This window comes from Pseudorasbora parva, chromosome 3, assembly GCF_024679245.1.
Source record: "Pseudorasbora parva isolate DD20220531a chromosome 3, ASM2467924v1, whole genome shotgun sequence".
Taxonomy (NCBI): domain Eukaryota; kingdom Metazoa; phylum Chordata; class Actinopteri; order Cypriniformes; family Gobionidae; genus Pseudorasbora; species Pseudorasbora parva.
The window spans coordinates 35,171,522-35,188,073 of record NC_090174.1 but is presented as its reverse complement, the minus strand read 5'-3'; the positions used below and the strand labels follow the sequence as shown (position 1 = coordinate 35,188,073).

Below are 16,552 nucleotides of genomic sequence, written 5' to 3'. Positions count from 1 at the left end.
GGATTTTTCTATACGGAATAGAAATTCAGCCGTCGTCATTACAGGAATAAATTACATTTTAACATTTATTTAAAATTGTGTTATTTTAAATTGTAATAACATTTCACAATGTTACTGTTTTACTGTATTTTTGATCAGATAAACGCATCTTTAGTGCCTTATTTCAACAACATTTAAAAAATATTATTTTTATTATTTTGTAATTGTTTTACCAGCAGCAAACTTTAATACCTGTCAGATTATTCCAAACATCTGACCGGTAGTGTAAAAAAAATAAAGGGCTGGATAGGATTTGGCTGTACGACTGTACAGCCAAATCTAATTTTGTCGCAATATTATCCTGTTTGACACTGTGAAGCTGCTTTGACACAATCTTGATTGTAAAAGCGCTATATAAATAAAGTTGATTGATTGATTGATTGATAGGAGGATTTTAAAGGTCTCTTAATCATATGTTGAGCTTGGAACAGGAACATGAAATACCCATTATTTCATCACTGTCCAGCTGTTTTACCTTCAATGAGAGATGAATCAGTGGATGCTGAGGACTCCATGGTTTGGAGGAGCTCCTCTGGTTGGTTGTGGTTCCGCCACGGGAAGGAGTCACTATCTGCTTCTGGGCTCTCACTAAGCATGATGGAAAAATGTAATGAATGTTTTTACAACATTAGGAGCCTTGAACACTCTCACTTATTTCAACAAATCCAATCTTTGGCCACTTATGCTGTCTTGGCTCATCCAAACATGAAATATATGAACAACTGAAGTCAAGAAGAAGCAATTATGCACAATTTACAGAGGAAATGGATGATAAAAGTAAAATGAGTCTAAAAATAAGATTTTGCTGTTGTTTTTGGACAAAATGCACCTTTTAAGTGTTAATATTATATATATATATATATATATATATATATATATATATATATATATAAATATATATATCAAATATTAACACATATACATATAAATATTATTTATATATATATATATATATATATATATATATATATATATATATATATATATATATATATATATATATATATATATATATATATATATATATAAAATGTCCCATCCAAATGAAAAATCCTATAATTTCCAGAGTTGGTTTGTAGTATATATAAGAATAAGCACATCACAGCATATGTGTCATTAACATTCACAATTCATTTATCCAACTAGTTTTTGGTTGAATATTACATGAAAGTAAGCGTTTCGGACCTTTCTGTGACTGCAGGCACACTTCTGGACAGAGGGCAAGGAGGAGTAGAGTCTCGTGATGTCATCACAGGAAGAGAGGCAGAGGTGAGTATCTGAGAGGATGAGGAGGAATTTTCACGCACTATAAAATCTAAATGTGACAGGGAAAAAAGGTGAGCAGAAAAAAGACAAGTGTAAATGGGTGAAAACCAACTTTGCCATTAAATAAGTTGATAGTATTGGAGTGCTATAATCTTGCACTTTGTAAAGCTGTTAAAACTCACTTTGAGGGAGGGAGGCTGTCCTACTTTTTACTGTCATCACAGAATATTTGTCTTGAGGTTTCTGCAAAAGACAGTTAATATACTCTTGCTATAATTATCATTATTAATATACTTTTATTTTATTTATTTTTTTACTTAACATTACTTCCTCTTATGTTAAACTGATTGGCAGTAGTCTGTATTGTAATAATGGGGCTCATCACAGATTCTCTGCACTTTGTGTCTGACCAAACATAGGCAAATGTGTCACATGGTTTAAATATTAAACTCAGGCAATCTATCAGGCTTGGATGTAGTTCAACAGAAAAAAAACAACATGTGCAAACACAAGCACAGTCCACCTTTAGGCATGCCGTCGATGAGTCCTTACAGCCCTTATGGACACTCACTGCACAGTCTAGGGTAAAAGAACAAAACAACAAACAATATATATAAACATCTACTGAATCAATTGGCATATTTCCAAGAAATTTTCCAAACCACAAAAACAGATAGGAGGATTAATTTCAATGTATTATGTACTATTGCCAGAAACACAATACATATTTTAAGATGAATGAAAATGTCAGTTTGGTTATTTCATAATTTTTATTTTATTTTCGTATTTGTTTCTACTTAAATGAACTCACATGTGCAGTGGAAGACCTCTTTCCCAGAAGCTGGCTTGCTGCAGATCTCACAAAGTGTGGACCCCAGGACAGATCCTGCTGTGAACTGGTGTCCATTGACCTGTTTGTCTTTGGCCTCTCTCTCTTTTCCTTTCCCCTTAAAAAACCAAAGGAGAGCCATCAGATCACTCACAGTCCTCATCACCATCTGCCATGACAACACAATAATCTCTACACCATTTCTGCTTGTGAAGTTAGTTTAAGTGCAACATGCTTGTGTGACTAAAAAAGACCACGTGAGAGTTTGTCACTGGTAAAACAATTACAGCCAAACGAAAATTTAATGATTAAAAGAGACTCCACAAGGTTTCTTTGGGCTTAATAAGTCTTTACCCCCTTCTCTTTTTCATCCTTCCTTAATAGCTATTAAAAGCACATTTTGTGCAAAAACCAGGCTCGGATAGTTGTTTCCAAACAAAACCAACACTGTATGAAGTAATAATTATTGTAGAAAATGAAGTTTAAGATTTGAACACAGATGGTAATTGTTTAAAAAATATATATAATATTGACTGATTAATAATATTTATATTTCTCTGTGACCTTTAACATTAAACAAGAGATGTTTGAGATGCCTAATGCTAATATATACATTTGCATATATTATAAATTGCACATATTGCAAAATGCAAATATATAGTAATTATGAAAACAGTATATTAAAAATATACTGTCCTTGTTTCACCATTGTGATATATTATAACAATTTTAAATAACTCCTATTTTAATATTCCAAAATGGAATTGTCTTATTATCGATGTAGAAAACAGTTGTTGAAAACAGTTCTGCTTAATATTTTGTGGAAACTGTAATACATATATTTATATACATTTGAAACCAAAATCTTTTGTAACAGAAAAATAGAAATTACTTTTGAACCGTAGTGTGCACTCACAAAAAAAAAAAAAAAAAATACAAAAGCTGTCACTGAGACAGAACCCCTTAAGGTTAATATTTACCATTTAGGTTCTAATATGTACCTTTAAGTATTAAAGGTACATTTTACTAACTTTTTACTAATATGCACTGTACAAAGGTGTACCTTTTGAACGGGTATGTATGTTTACCTGTATAAATGTTTGCATGTTTACCTTGTTCTTGTTGCGAGTGCTATACATTCGGCTCTTTATGAAACTGAAAGTGCGGCTGACTTTGTATTTTTCTGACTCTGTTTTGGAAGGGATGATATATTTGTCCCATTCCTCTTCCTCAATCCTGGAACACACAAGCCCACGTCCATTAATCACATGAAGTGCATCATAATCACAAACAACACATTTTACTCCTCAGACCATGATGTAACGGCTGGGTAGTTCAATTAATGCATTTGTTTCAAGCCAAGTCATTCATTCTTTTCCAGGCTACAGGAAAATTAATAATTAGTCATCACCCTCTGTGCCAAAAGTAGGACATACCACCTGAGCAGTGCGGACATTCTCTGCATTTTACACATTCCTTATTAGAAATCTTTGCCTGGTGGGTGGTGGGAGGTGAGATGTGAGACGAGGACAAGGTTAGGTTCACAAACAAGAAGTGTTATTACATATTTTAGTGTCGACACAGTGAAGTGACAGCATCATCTCGCTAACGTTAAGAAGCATTAGACGTGATTTCATGCCAGGGGGTGATTGTGCATTCTGGTTAGGTTATGAAAAGTATCATGCCACGGGTGCACTTGGTGATTTGGGCCTAGGGGACTCTATATTGACATACTCTTTGAGGAATTCGGAGAGGGTGAGGTGTTGGAGGGAGTCTGCCAGCTCTGCACTGGTCTCATCATCAGCCGACTGAGCACGCCTACGGAATCTTAACTCCCTATAGAGGTACAGCACAGCACTCTTGAGTGTTTATACACATAGCAGATACATGCATTTCCATTTTAATGTCTGCACAGACACATACTGTCCCTGGAGGGCGCTATTGGGCTTTGCTGTAAAAAAAAATAGTGTGAAAGACAGGGAATTTAAAATTTCCACACGGAAATAACCTGACGGATATGGATTATCAGGATATATGAGATCCCTCACCATAGACAAGGGGCATTTAACGCAGACACTGTACCTTTCTCAGCAAATACTTACATCTTTTTGCATACATTTACATAAAAACTCGAACTACAGCCATTTATTTGAAAAGGTTTTGAACAGGCACAACAAAATTCAAAACAACAGGAAGCACTCTGTCTCCTGGCAACCTTGTAGTCATGGACACTGGAGAGTTGATTAGTGACAATATATAATGCTTAATAGAGGAATCAGGGCAGATGACAGGTTGTTAGAGGTAATCTACCTTTTTTCTTGAGGCTGCTCTGATGTGCTGCAGGCACGGTGTTCTGTGGAAAAGAAAACATGGATGTTGATATGAATAAAATGGTTTTATCATTTACATGACATCTTTGAGAACTTAAAAAAGGTCTTCTCCTCCTCTGATTCTATAAACACGTTCATCTGAAGATTGATGACATCATCCTTCCTTTCCAGCAACATCTTATCAAATAATGATGAAACCCCTTGAGGGTGAAGACAGACAGACGTTGTTATTTGGCTTCCAACAACCAGCGAGCAAAGCAAAGCCTTGGAAAGCTCACGCATACTGTACACACACTCAGAAAAGTGTTATTATTGTTGACTAAAACTAGAACTCTTATTTTCAGTAATTGAAATAAAGCTAAAATAAAATAAAATGTAAATAACAGGGAAATAAGGGTATCAGACAAAAATTTGCCTAAAATAAGGTTGAGTATAAGAGGAACTAAAGTTACTAAAACAAAAAAATGAAGTCAAATAGAAATATTTTTAAAAACTAAAACAAATGGCAAAAACAAATACATTTAATAAAACTTTAACTAAAATGAAATATGAGCTATAGCTGGGCAAAAATAAATGTAGTCAGCCACCAATTGTGCAAGTTCTCCCACTTAAAAAGATGAGAGAGGCCTGTAATGTTCACCATATGTACACTTCAACTATGTGAGACGGAATCTCTCACCAAATTATGGTGAAAATAAGTATTTGGTCAATAAGAAAAGTTCATCTCAATACTCTGTTATATACCCTTTGTTGGCATTGACAGAGGTCAAACATTTTCTGTAAGTCACCACAAGGTTTTTACACAATGTTGCAGGTAGTTTGGCCCATTCCTCCATGCAGATCTCCTCTAGAGCAGTAATGTTTTGGTGCTGTTTTCAACTCCCTCCAAAGATTTTCTATGGGGTTGAGATCTGGAGAGCACAGGACCCTGAAATGCTTCTGACGAAGCCACTCCTTCGTTGCCCGGGCGGTGTGTTTAGGATCGCTGTCATGCTGAAAGACCCAGCCACGTTTCATCTTCAATGCCTTTGCTGATGGAAGTAGGTTTTTACTAAAAATCTCATAATACATGGCCCCATTCATTCTTTCCTTTACACAGATGTTTCCACCCCCATGCTTCACAGTATATGGTGACACTCAGCATTCTTTCTCTTCCAAACACGAAAAGTTACGTTTTTACCAAAAAGTTCTATTTTGGTTTCATCTGACCAAAAGACACTCTCCCAATCCTTTTCTGGATCATCCAAATGCTCTCTAGCAAACTTCAGATGGGCCTGAACATGTACTGGCTTAAGCAGGGGGACACATCTAGCACTGCAGGACTTGAGTCCCTGGCGGCGTAGTGTGTTACTGATGGTAGCCTTTGCTACTTTGGTCCCAGCTCTCTGCAGATCATTCATTAGGTCCCCCTGTGTGATTCTGGGATTTATGCTCACTGTTCTTGTGATCATTTTGACCATACGGGGTGAAATCTTCATCGGAGCCCCAGATCGAAAGAGATTATCAGTGGTCTTGTATGACTTCCATTTTCTAATAATTGCTCCCACAGTTGATTTCTTCACACCAAGCTGTTTATCTATTGCAGATTCAGTCTTCCCAGCCTGGTGTAGGTCTACAATTTTGTTTCTGGTGTCCTTTGACAGCTCTTTGGTCTTGGCCATAGTGGAGTTTGGAGTCTGATTGTTTGAGGTTGTGGACAGGTGTCTCAAGTACAAACAGGTGCCATTGATACAGGTAACAAGTGGAAGACAGAGGAGCCTCTTAAAGAAGTTACGGGTCTGTGAGAGTCAGAAATCTTGCTTTTTTTTGTAGTTGACCAAATACTTATTTTCCACCATAATTTGCAAATATTTTCTTTAAAAATATATAGTTGAAGTGTACCTAGGATGAAAATTACTTGCACAATTGGTGGCTGACTAAATACTTTTTTGCCCCATTGTAATTAAAATATGAATAAATACTATTATATACATAGTATAATAAATGAACACTCAGACACAGCCAGAGACATTATGCAAAAAAAATTAGATATCCATGTTCTCCCACATAAAGTCACAGTGCAATTTCAGCAGCAGAAGCGTTGTGCTTTTAGTGCGTGTAGCGAGCAGGCGTAACTGACAGGCGGGCAGGCGAGGCTGTACTTACTAACAGGGTTGAGCAGAGACAGAGATTTAGACAGAGACAGGGCGTGTAGGAGAGACCTGCTGCCACTGCTGCTGGAGAGGGCGCCATCTACAGGACACAGCGGACACGAAACTCACTACAGCCCGCCACTACTCTAGACATACATAGTGCTGGTTTTTAATGAAGGGTTATGAAATGTTATGGCTAAAACGGCCAAAAACAGGTGCTTTTATCCTCTGTTCATGATGTTTGTAATATCAAACATCAGCACATTTTAGCTGTGTCCCAAAACCAAATGTTCAAACATGCCTGTTAAAAAAATCCAACTTAAGCTGGCAGCTCAATTTTTCGAACATGTTGAGTGTTTTCTATGTAGTCCAAGTTGATCATTAGCTGTTCCAAACTCATCATTGGCCTGACGACCAACCACAATGTTCCAAAATCCCACTTGACCATCTGAAGCTGGTAGTAGATTGATTACTGATCCAAGATGGTTTACCAGTTATGAACCATTTATACCAGCTAGGCAGCTAACTTGGTTTTGAGTATATTTGTTAGTAGTGTGTCTGTTTACTACAATTTTGTTAGTGACTACTAAACATGCTTCTAGCAACACGATTAAATGTAAAATCTATTAAAGTACATTCAGCTATTATGTTGGTGTCCAATGGTGATTTAATAACCAGAAAGGCATATTCAGACAGGAAAAATCTGAAATGTCCTATAAACATTAATAATCTACTAAATTAGTTTAGATTAATGAAACAGAGCAGGCTCGATTAAGCTACCAAATGACATTCAGGGGCATTAACTTCTACAGAAACTGGTAGTTAATGGGAGAATCTCTGACTCATCTGAGGGCATTAGACAAAAGCTGTATTTTGTAGTTTTACCCTTTTAAAGAGATAAAAAAAATTGATCCAAGGAAATCATAAGATAAATACTGTATGTTTTAGCTTAGCTTCCATGAAACACACTAAGAAAGTAGGTCTGTTTCACACTGCATATATAAGCAGTGCATAATTTAAGCAGAAACACCACTGTAACAGCTCTGTGTTGTGCTTTTTTACACTGATAGTGCTTCTTTAGCATAACAGAGCTGTGGCTCTATAAATAATATCAAGTCATTTCTGGGTTGATGCATTGAGTGTTGCTTTTAACTAAATTCTAAAATTGTTGTCGGGAGTGTATGTGCAAATCCGAAAAATTACAATCTTATTGATCATGAAATAAATATAATTAACTTAGAGGGCATTTACATCCAAACGGTAATTAATCTACACAGAACAGAACACAGACCCTGAAGTGTAGCTATAAACCACTTCAATCTCCACAATGCACAGTGTGAATACTTTAATCTGTGGTGCTGACATAAATATGCACTGCATACACTTGCAGTATCAAACAGGTCCTATATAAACATATAAAAAGTGTTTTGATCTTCCTTTAAAAAAAAAAATCTTATTTTAAATGAGTTAGCAAATCCAGTCATCCCTTAAAAGCTCATCAAGCTTAAAACAGACTAGACAGGAAATACAAGAGATGTTATGACCTATATGCTCATTCATTTCCAGCAATGTGAAGAAACAGATGATGCTTTCAAAAACTTGATATGCGATAGAAAAATCTCAGTATAACCAGACTTGTTTATGCTCTGTGATGATTTACTATAAACTTTTCTTTTCATTGGACCTGACTTCCTGTTATCTGTCCCTGAGAAATGCTAACATTGGAACAATACACAGAGCTAATGCAGGTAATGTGAGATGTTAGAGGATCTGACCCTGGTTGAGGTCAGTGGGTGGAGGGTGGGCATCCCTACTGAATCGAGGAGGCAGCAGGCTGATTTTAGGGGAAGTGTAGGAATATGAACGCAGACGGATGCCCTGCTCAATATCCTGAGAAAAGAAATAATGAACATTTTCACTCAGTTTGCACACAGCTGATTTCACAGTGCTCAAAAATGTAATTATCATCATCTGTTTAGTCTGTCCCACTATAAGTAAGGGAAAATGGGTGGGGTACCTTTGCAGTAGTGGGGCTACAGGCAGCGGAGGCGGAATGAGAACGCATGCAGGTGAGAACAGGGGCGGGACTAAACATAATCTGCTCATCTGCGCTGTTTTTGAGCTCCGGCTGTGGCTGAGGGAGGGGCTTCTTCATTAAAATGTCGTCATCATCATCCTCCTCGCTGTCCATTTCCAAGGCCACCAGACTCGGGCTTAGAGAGAGGATTGGACTTCTAAAAATTCTCAACAACCACTATGAGTAAGACTAGCATCACTTACACATTGTGAATAGTACATACATTTTGTGTGGGGTACAAATACTCTAGCTACTCTCATATCTCACAGACAGGCCAAATTTTTTTAATGAAGGAAAAAAAATTTTTATTGATTCTAGACTTGCACATAAAAACTACATTCTTGTGCTTTTTGCCAGTTTGCCTTTGGTTTGTTTTTGTTAGCCTGTCTGGTTTCACAGACTTTCTACTGCAGAAGTTCTCCAGGAAGCAAGTAGTGACCCAATACAGTAAAATTTATGTTACTGTACAAAAAAAACAATGTCCTTAAAATGTTTTCCAAGCATTGAAATATATCAGATCTATCAGGTTCATGCTCTTATCAGCCAGTAATTTATTGTTATCATGTTAATTCTCGCTGTTAATGAACCTGCATTTAATTTAGTTTGTGTTGTGTTGTTTTCTAATGTCACACAACCTGTCCATGTTGGCATCTGACTGATTTGGCTACTTCAAACCACTAGGAAGTATAAAGATTTTGAGATTGGTACGATCTTTTAAAAAAAAAAAAGGAATTAATACTTTTATTCAGCAAGGATGCATTGAACTGATCAAAAGTGGCATTTATAATACTATAAAATAAGTTTTAACTGTATTATTAAAGTTCTCATGATATTAAAATAGATTTTATTTACTTTGTTAGCACATATTACAGGTCTATTGGTGAACAATTAATCTGTGCAAGTTAATATACAGATTTTTTTTTTTTTTTGCCGTGGTAATTTTGAATCAAAATCTGAAAAGTAACTTCCGGTCTGGAATGGCGTTCCCTTTCCGAAACATCAATGTTAGTATGCTTACCTTAAGTCACATGACTCTGTAGGTGAGCTTGAGTTGTTATAGGTCTGTTCAGCAGGTCGTGTGGCACGCATGAGTCTATCCAGCATTAGTCCCGCTGGAGAGGTGGGAGAAAAAGAACGAGAGCCGGGATGCCGTCCTCTCTGCCCTTCATCATCTTTGATATCTGAAGGCATATCTATTGTCCCTGGTGATAAGACCCCTGTATCTGACATTCGCCACATGCCACTATCTGTCCCAGAACTGTCCTCTGTGACACCTGTAACAGTGTACTTCATATTGAGGTCATTTTCCTACATCAGAAGAGAAAGCAAAGATATTTCAATATAATATGACAATGGCAATATAGTAAATTAAATGGGTAGTTCACACAAATATGAAAAATCTGTCTTAATTTACTCACCTTCATGTTGTTGGGGGGGAAAAAAACCTGTATGACATACTTTTTTTTGTCCATAGTGAAAGTCAAAAAAAAAAAAAAATGGTACAGGCAAGCAAATTATGACAGATTTTCCATTTTGGGGTGAACTATCCCTTTAATATAGTCAAACTCAAAGTCATGGTTCTTTTATCACTGGGTCGAAGAATTTAAACGCAAAGCCTGATGTCTCATATATCGACTAACGACTTTGTGGCAGTAAAAGAGTTGTGGCTTAAAGTTCAGGCTACAATATGCGAGATCAAATAAAGACTTTCCCCAAGACTTTCATGGAGATCAATCAAAAGATAAAGGCACTAAATGAAGGGAGGAGATGGGATTTGGATGAAAAATGTAACAGCCGAGTGTCTGTAGATCTGGCATACTGAACGAGCTGATTTGTAGGAGCAGCAATATGTGTGGCGTCTGACCTTAGTGGAGCCTCCAAGCATGGCCGAGAGCCTGGCGGCAGCAGCGCCTGAGGAATGAAGGGGAAATGGAGTGCAGGAACCAGGAGACGAACCCAACTTCTCTGTCAAAAAAACAAAACAAACACTGTCAAGTTGATGCATGTGTGTCAATACAACTGGATGGAAATGCAGTGTCAATGATATTTAAAAGTTAGCTAATAAAAGCAAATGTAAATAACAGCTGTCACTTCACATGCTTCTGCCTTTGTTCTGTTTTCTGGAAAATTGTGTGCATGTGTGCACATGTGTTTTGACAATATATGAATGCCAAGATGGCAGAAGAAACCAGTAAAATACAAAATAGCACAACAGCGTGGTCTCTTTACGGCCGTTAACATTTCTGTTTCATTTTTAAAGGAGGGATTTACTTTCCCTTCGCCCAGTTTACTCTACTTCACCGATTTCAAATAAACGCTGTTCATTTGCGCTTTCTATTCATCAAATAATCCTGAAATAATAAATAAATACAAATAATAGCAAAAATAATAATAAAAATAAGTAGCACTATTAGTACTATTTTCAAGAAATGTTTCTTGAGCATTGTTGAATCAGTATATTAGAATGATTTCTGAAGGATCATGTGACACTGAAGACTAAAGTAAATATGCTGAAAATTCAGCTTTGCTATCACAATAAATTACATATTAAAATACAAAATTATAAAATTATAATAGTATTTGACGGTTTTATGGATTTGTATTATATAAATGCCTCCTTGGTGAACATTCTTTCCAGAAACATTAAAAAAAATGTATTGACCAGAAAGTTTTTTAATGGTACTGTATATAATTTCTCACAACACCTTGTCTATATTTACATTAATTCATTTAGCTGACACTTTTATCCAAAGCGACAACTGAGGAATACAAAAAGCAATTATTTAAGCAAATCTGCTATTAAAATATCCTAATCTAAGAAACCTGAATAATACATTGTTTCTAGGCACACACACACACACACGCACACACGCACACACACAATTTGTGGTCCCAGTGCAGACAAAGTGGTGCAGTGTGTGAAGAAAATAGAAGAAACAGACATTCAGTCTTTTTTCACACACACTCGTAATGATTTTTACAGGTATGGTATGTGCAGAAACACAAACTTACACAAGTATATCCCTTTGAATTACAGAATCTTCCACTGATATTGTCACACAAACACACCAATAATACATTTCTAGAGAAAAATGCTCATTTAACTTTAATTATAGAGGCATTAGTGTCCTACCTAAAATAGCAAAAGTTTTTGAAAAAATGCTGGCCAAACAAATTATTGATCATCTTAATAATAGTTATTTCCAATTACATCTGATGCAATTTGGTTTTAGGGTAAATCACAGAACAGAAACGGCTATGTGTTACTTTACAGAAAAGGTAAAGGCATTAATGGATAGTGGTGGAGTGATAGGGGGCAGTATTTCTTGATTTACAGAAAGCATTTAATACTGTAAACCTTAATAACCTTTTGAATAAATTACTCAATTTAGAATGTTACCTGTCTTCCCATTCAAAATGATGAAATTATCATTTTAAATCTAGTTCATTATGTCAGTCAACTAGTGTTCCACAAGGGTAATTCTTGGGCCCAATTCTCTTTAGCGTGTATATTAATTTACCCATGGTGTGTCAACTATGTAATATCCCAATGTATGCTGACGATAGTCATTTTCTCACATGGTAAAAACGCAGAAGAGGTTGCAAAAAAGTTGACAGATGTTATGGAGAAAGTTACATCCTGGCTCAATCAGACTTACTTGAAATTAAATGTCAAAAGCTGTTTTTATGTTCTTTTCTAAAGGACATGATGCTGACATATATTATACGGGATATTATTATTTTGGGAGAGAGATTGGAAGCTTTTTCAGAATATAAATACCTCAGGCTACATCTGGTTAAATTGAATTTGGTTCATTTTGGATTATTAGAAATTCTTTATAAAATGAGGCTGCAAAAGTATATTTTCACTCTATGATTGTTTCTCATATAACACATTGTTTGACAAGCTATTAAAATACACAGTCCATGGTTTTAAAACAATTAGAATTATTATACAAACAAGCACTCAAATTATAGATTAAAACAAATATTTTCATCATTGTCATATTTTATATAAGAATAACTTGCTTAGCTGCGAAAACCTCATTAAGATTTAAAATGTTTGTTTAGTTCATAAGATTATGTATGGTTTAGCTCTTCTTTCTCTGGCTGATTTTATTACATTTTAAATCTATTGAAAACAGAGTAACTAGAGGTGCAACTAGAGCGGGTTGCATAACTCCATGTAGGAAAACTTATTTTGGTCAAGCTGTTTTTTCTTTCAGAGCACCACATCAGTCGAATTCTGTACCACAAACAAATAGAGAATGCACATTGTTTAACTCATTTAAGAATAATTTTAAGAAATGGCTTCTTCATAATCAACAATGTGAACAATAAAGGTGGGGTAAGAGTTATTTCAAAACTGCTTTATAAAAGTGTCTTGGGCCGAGTACCAAAACAAACTTTTAGCCAATCAGCTACAAACTAAGAGGCGTGTCTACTAATGATGGGGAGACGAGAACGTTCAGTGCATGTCATTATCAAAAAGACACGACACACAGGAAAGACATTAGCCGAGCAACGACAGAAAGAGAGAGATGGCAGATAAAAAAACCAAAATGTGGAAAATGTCTGTGGAACAAAAGAAGGCTTACGATCAGGCAAGAAGTATCAGCTTTACAATGGCAATGGGACGCCGATGTTGCTTTATTTCTTCTCGATAGGCGAGTAACATTGGTTTTGTTTTGTTTCACAGACCTAATATATACTTGCTTTTGCTTGAATTTTGCTCGTGTATCATGTCCGCTTGTTTGTCCATTTCCAGACGTATCGTCGTTCACTTCAGCGATGACAAAGACCCATTCATTTCCTCATCCTATAAACCACTGTCTGTTTCAAGCGTCAGCTCGCAGTGTCTCCAAAAAATAAGACAATTAACTCCTAATATATGTGTTTCCTTTGTAAAATATATGTAACCCTCTAATTTTGTCACAATTGTAATATGTTAGTTGGACTGTTATCGAACTGTGTTTGTGCTTTTGGGATGTAAGGGATTGCTTTTTCATTGAACATTCGACCTAGATTACCATACTAACACACATTGCTTTGACTTACTGACATCGTACAGCAGATTCTGCCATAGTCGTTGTCTGGGTTGCGTACTTATGTGTGGGGCGGAGCTATCAAAATAGGGGCACGACCCTTTTGGGGTAGGGGCGTGTTTGTTTTGGTGATTTGAAATATCAAAATTGTTTACCAGAAAGCACTTACCCCACCTTTAATGTTGCTTCCCCTATTATTACTATTAATAATAATTGTATAATTATTAATAATAAATTATTAATGAATTATCATATTTAGCCTTTTTGTTTTGTTTAATTGTATTTTCCCAGTGTTGTTTACAAGTTCTAGTTCAACTATTGTTGTTGTTGTTCTCTCGTTTCTTTTCTCTAGTTTTAGGCCTAATCACATCTGACAAAAGGATTAGCAATGAAAACTAGCCTTCAGGCTAATTTCGGTACATTTACATTCATGAATGTGGATTAATTTACATTGTCCCTTTTTGAAATAAATGTAAAATAAAAAAGATTTGTATATGTCAGCATGCAATCAACTGTGTGTTTTGGTTTAGATAAGTATACATACAGTATGTTTAAGTAAAGGTGAGATTCTAATAACTTGCAGGGGCCCCCCCAGATGAAGGATGCATGTGAAGGCATTCCAACAACAACGGAAAAACCAGATACTGACGTCAACTCTGTTTCATTCCTCTCTGTGTGCACACACACACACACACACACACACACACACACACACACACACACACACACACACACACACACACACACATTTGTTTTTGTGAAATGTGGGGACATTTCATAGGCGTAATGGTTTTTATACCGTACAAACTGTTTTTTTCTATCCCCCTACACTGCCCCTGACCCTAAACCTACCCATCACACATCAGCAACACAAACACAGTAGTGCTCATGTGAGCTGAATTCCCATCAGCTCAAAAGCAGATGTAATGCTACTGCATTCATAAAAACTAAAACAATACCTATTTTCCAAAAACTGAATGATGGCGTTTTGCAATCAAATGATGAATGCAGACGACTCACTTATTTTCCCATTTGACCGGTTTTTCCTTTACCATTTTCGGATGGTACCTCTGACTACACAAGATGACCATACACATTTTTGAGGGGAGAAATTAAAGCACTAGTGGAATGACCACTGTATTGTCCTACAAAAACATTTCAGTGTAAGCCTGGCTCAAAACTCAAAAGTAGCAGCTATTTGAGCTCTGACTCATGGCTGAATTAAGTATGTAATGCCTGAATCACAGACCAAAAACAATTGATTCACTTAAACAAAAACACACAAACTCAAAGTCATGAGAGACAAAGACTTTTAAGCTGTCTATGTGTGCTTTCTTCATGCATCGTATATGTGTGTGTCTTTGTTACAAATATCATTCGTACAGACCGGTTCTCTCTCTCTCTCCCTTACTCCAGTTACCTGCTTTTGATGTCCGTCTCCGGATTCTCATCTTTGGGAAGGATGGCCATGAGTAGTTAAATGGAGAGTCCGAGTCAGAGTCCATGTTTTTAATTCTCCTCAACTGCTCCGTTTCGTGAAACACATAACAGTAAAATCACTAAGCAGTTACCCAGGAGTTTGAGAACACCTTTCCAAAAAATGCAGATTCCACAGATAAGCGTTGAGGAGATGAGCCTGTGTGTTTGTGTGCGTGTTGGAGAAGGTGGGCTTAGTCTTGACACTCTATACTCCCCCTTTTTTTGTTACAGGCAGAGTCAGGACTCAAACTGGACCTGGGAGAGCACAGCAGAGGGATTTTCAAACTAAGGTGTCTATAGGAATCTGGAAGGTCAGCCAAGGTTTAGGAATCATTAACCATACACAATAATAAAACCCCATGAGGTCCCAGGATGCAAAAAGACACACACCTCCCCCTCACTCTTTATAAACAAATATAAAAGCAAACAACAATTTTACTGTGAAATTTTTTTAACATACTTTTCCCCCATAAAATCATGATACAAAAACGTTTTTTAATGCAACTTCTCACAGGCAGAAATGAGTCATCTATCATCTCAATAATTGGCCAAACTGACTTGCAACACACAATCAGTCATTTCGAAAACAATCCCAGAGTTTTGTCCCACAATATAATCCAGAACATTTTCTCAAACTGTACAAATCAAAGACTTACTTCATCTGGGAGATTTCAGAGCATTTCATCTGATATTTTGCCTCGAAAGCTGTGGTCTAATGTTAGCTATATTTGTCTCTGTCACTGGAAAAGTCAACACCTCTAATATTAAGCTGATTGCTACTGATGACTAAAGATATTAAAACAAAAATAGAATTATAATGTTAAATAATATCTATTATGAATTTATATAATACAGCACTGAAATTAAACTTGATCCTAAAAAACTAAACCCACAGAGACTCAAATCTACACAAAATCAACCTCAAAACTCAATCTTCCAAATCTCAAGTTTTCAGCAGCACAAACTCAACCCGACACAGACTCGATTCAACTCAAAAAATCAACGCCACTAAAATACTCCACAGCAAACATTAAGGCCAAAATCGACTAGTTAAAAGACCATGTCACAACCAGCCAGAAACTTTTAAAAACACAATATTTCAGCCAGGTGTGTGTGAGTCTAAATGTATTACTCTCGGCATGTGGTGGACAGTCAGTCTCTGCTAGTGAACAACTCAGTGTGTGTATGTGTATGTGTACTGGAACATGTGTTTCAGTAATCCAAACAGCAGACTCATTCAGCCCACCAAACGTCTTAAACGCCAACAAACTTTCATTTCACAAGTTAGGATTTCTACAAGATACCATGAGAGTGCTGCAACTCAGTAATCATGTATGTCTATGTGCAGCTCTTTA

At 36.3% G+C, this 16,552-nt stretch overlaps 1 protein-coding gene across 5 annotated transcripts in view; it reads right to left on the bottom strand.

The window, feature by feature from the left end:
* The window catches only part of arhgef28a (Rho guanine nucleotide exchange factor (GEF) 28a), an 87,741-nt gene that overhangs the window by 23,749 nt on the left and 47,440 nt on the right, over positions 1-16,552 (bottom strand). Inside the window, exons 10-22 of one of the 5 annotated variants that reach the window (XM_067438612.1) lie at positions 10,538-10,638; positions 9,692-9,981; positions 8,614-8,809; positions 8,372-8,486; positions 6,610-6,696; positions 4,445-4,487; positions 3,869-3,970; positions 3,247-3,370; positions 2,117-2,252; positions 1,829-1,884; positions 1,488-1,548; positions 1,225-1,354; positions 515-627 (exon numbers count right to left, since the gene is read on the bottom strand). In XM_067438612.1, the coding sequence (XP_067294713.1) occupies positions 515-627; positions 1,225-1,354; positions 1,488-1,548; positions 1,829-1,884; positions 2,117-2,252; positions 3,247-3,370; positions 3,869-3,970; positions 4,445-4,487; positions 6,610-6,696; positions 8,372-8,486; positions 8,614-8,809; positions 9,692-9,981; positions 10,538-10,638 (1,554 nt within the window). The remainder of the gene's footprint in view (positions 1-514; positions 628-1,224; positions 1,355-1,487; positions 1,549-1,828; positions 1,885-2,116; positions 2,253-3,246; positions 3,371-3,868; positions 3,971-4,444; positions 4,488-6,609; positions 6,697-8,371; positions 8,487-8,613; positions 8,810-9,691; positions 9,982-10,537; positions 10,639-16,552) is intronic. The other 4 variants (XM_067438613.1, XM_067438615.1, XM_067438614.1 and 1 more) reach the window with 4 other exon arrangements.